At 31.9% G+C, this 2,502-nt stretch overlaps 1 protein-coding gene across 1 annotated transcript in view; it reads right to left on the bottom strand.

Annotated features, from left to right (window-relative positions):
- Nucleotides 1-2,118, bottom strand: part of sobpb (sine oculis binding protein homolog (Drosophila) b) — an 8,370-nt gene extending 6,252 nt beyond the window's left edge. Inside the window, exon 1 of the mRNA XM_016476863.1 lies at nucleotides 2,035-2,118. Within this exon, the coding sequence (XP_016332349.1) occupies nucleotides 2,035-2,118 (84 nt within the window). The remainder of the gene's footprint in view (nucleotides 1-2,034) is intronic.
- Between the last annotated feature and the right edge of the window lie 384 nt (nucleotides 2,119-2,502).

Here is a 2,502-nt window from a genome sequence, read left to right as displayed (position 1 = left end):
TAGTATATTTTATTTATAACTATTTTATTTAATTTATAGTGTAATTTAGATAATAACTATGTTATTTATTTTAAATATGTCGATTATTATTAATTACTTTTTTATTTATTATTAAATAGTTATATTTTTATATCATTTATATTAAACATTATATCTTTATATCTATATTATATCTTTGTAATTTTATATATGTAAGTAGATATGTGCATGTAATGTTACATGTAAATTAGTTTTGTATGATACATATTTTGGCACCATTGTGTCTCCACGTGATATCCCGTGTAAAATAAGAAGCAGGAGAAGCACTTCTAGGAAAAACTGATGTTAGAAAGAGACAAACGCTCATCCGTCATCACCACCGCATGCGTGTTTCCTTCGAGATTACAGCTGTCAAAAAAAGCAGCGAATTTCCTGCATCCATTTTCCTGATCCAAAGCCAACAAACCCGCCGAGACCCCTTCCTCGGGCCCGGGGCCGCTTGCAGCACGCCAGGCTTCGGTTTCATGTGTTTGGATTAAAGTTAGTTCAGTTGTAACTCTACACCCCCAGTGGATCTCGCTCGGGCCCAGCGAATAAACACGGCGTGTCACGTATCAGCTCTTGAGTAAACGCCAGAGCTTTAATAAGGTGACGGTGTCAGCACATCTGGAGCCGGTACTCCTGCAGCTGCACAGAAACGCTCCAGTCAGTCAGTACATCAGCGCAGTCCGTGGCTGTGCTTCAATGCAGTCAGCTTTAGACAGCACTGTGGGCAGCATCTGATGCGAGCTGCTGTGGAAAATGTGGAGCTGTGATCAGAAGGATTTAATGCTACATGATCTGCCCTGCAAAATTACTTTTGTTAGTAATGCAACTGAGTGATTCAGTCATAATTAATTTAAATATTTTTAGTATTTTGAAATGTTTTATTGCATATTTTATTTGATCTTTTTAAAATATATTAATATTAAAAATATAATTTTTATAAAATATATTTTAAATGTTGTACATTAAATATGTTTGTAAAGTATTGTAACATTAAATATATTTTATTTTTCGCATTTTTTAAATGTTATATGTTATTTTTATTAAATTAGTTATTTTTAATAGTTTACATTATTATTATTCAAAGTATTTTATATTAAATAGATTTTATTTTTCATATTTGTATGAAATTGCTTTGTTTCATATTAACTGGTTTATTTTTCAAATATTTTAATATTAAATACATTTTCTTTTTCATGTTTTTATATGACATTATTATTATTTTTAACATGTTTATATTACATATTTTACTTTTTAAATATTTCTATATTATGGTTTATATTTTTATTAAATACTTAATTTTTATATTAGATATTTTATCTTACAAAATACAGTGTACACAGCTTTTGTCATGAAATATATATTTTTTAATGTTTTACATAAATATTTACAAAGACTTTTAATATCAAATATTTTATGTCATATTTTATACGTCTTCATATTTTGACATTTCAAATAATTAAATATTTTATTTTTAAAAACGTATGGATTAGGATAAATAAAGCATTGATCCAGTGTCCACAGCATTTTTGGCATCACATCATGAGCTGCTCATCTAGAGGACATCAAGTGCTTGCAGAAAAACACCAGCAAATGACAAAAATATCTTTAACAACAAATATATTTTATTTGTCATATTTTACATTTACATTTAGTCATTTAGCAGACGCTTTTATCCAAATGAGGAATTTTATATTACATATTTTATGACATTTTATTTGATATAAAATTATATATTTTATTGATTTAATATTTTATTTAAAAATATATTTTTATAATAAATATTTCATCTTTTTAAAAACGGAATGGGACGCATAACAAAGCATTGATCCAGTGTTCATTCACATCATATCTCGACACTAGATGTTATATCGCTCACTAACGGAAGCTAGTGTACCAAAGCTTCTCAACCAGCTTAACTTCTTTAGTCATCCGGCTTGACAGAAGTTTCGCAGCAGCAAGTCGCCAGAGTCAGAGCTGGTTTTAACACAAGAAAACAGAAACACGTACCTTCATCTCCTCTCGCGCGTCTCTCTTCACGGGGTGAGCGGGTTTTCTGCTGCGCTTGTTCTCCGCCGGTCGCTCCGCTTCCATCTCGGCCACGAGGAGCACAATGAGAGAGAGAGGAGCGCAGCGGAGGTCAGGGGAGGAGGTGGAACCCAACACCATCTCCTGCTCCTCCCACAGGCTTCACCCTCCATCGGTCACAGTTTCCCTCAAACTACCGCGGGATCGCGATGTAACGATTCACTCAACTCACGGTTCGATTCACGACTCGATTTTCTCACGATTTTTTTTGTAACAAAATGAGATTGAAGACATTATACAGTAAAAATGAAAAGGTGTCCTTTTATTAGGCTATTGCTGCACTTTTCTTTGTGAAATTGAAATATAACAAAACTAAATTGAAATTTTAAAACAAACCCCAAATCAAACAAGCAAGTTACACAAAAGAAATCTCTTCATATAAACAAACTA

This window comes from Sinocyclocheilus anshuiensis, unplaced genomic scaffold, assembly GCF_001515605.1.
Source record: "Sinocyclocheilus anshuiensis isolate Anshui unplaced genomic scaffold, SAMN03320099.WGS_v1.1 scaffold1422, whole genome shotgun sequence".
Taxonomy (NCBI): domain Eukaryota; kingdom Metazoa; phylum Chordata; class Actinopteri; order Cypriniformes; family Cyprinidae; genus Sinocyclocheilus; species Sinocyclocheilus anshuiensis.
This window is presented reverse-complemented; position numbering and strand designations above follow the sequence as displayed.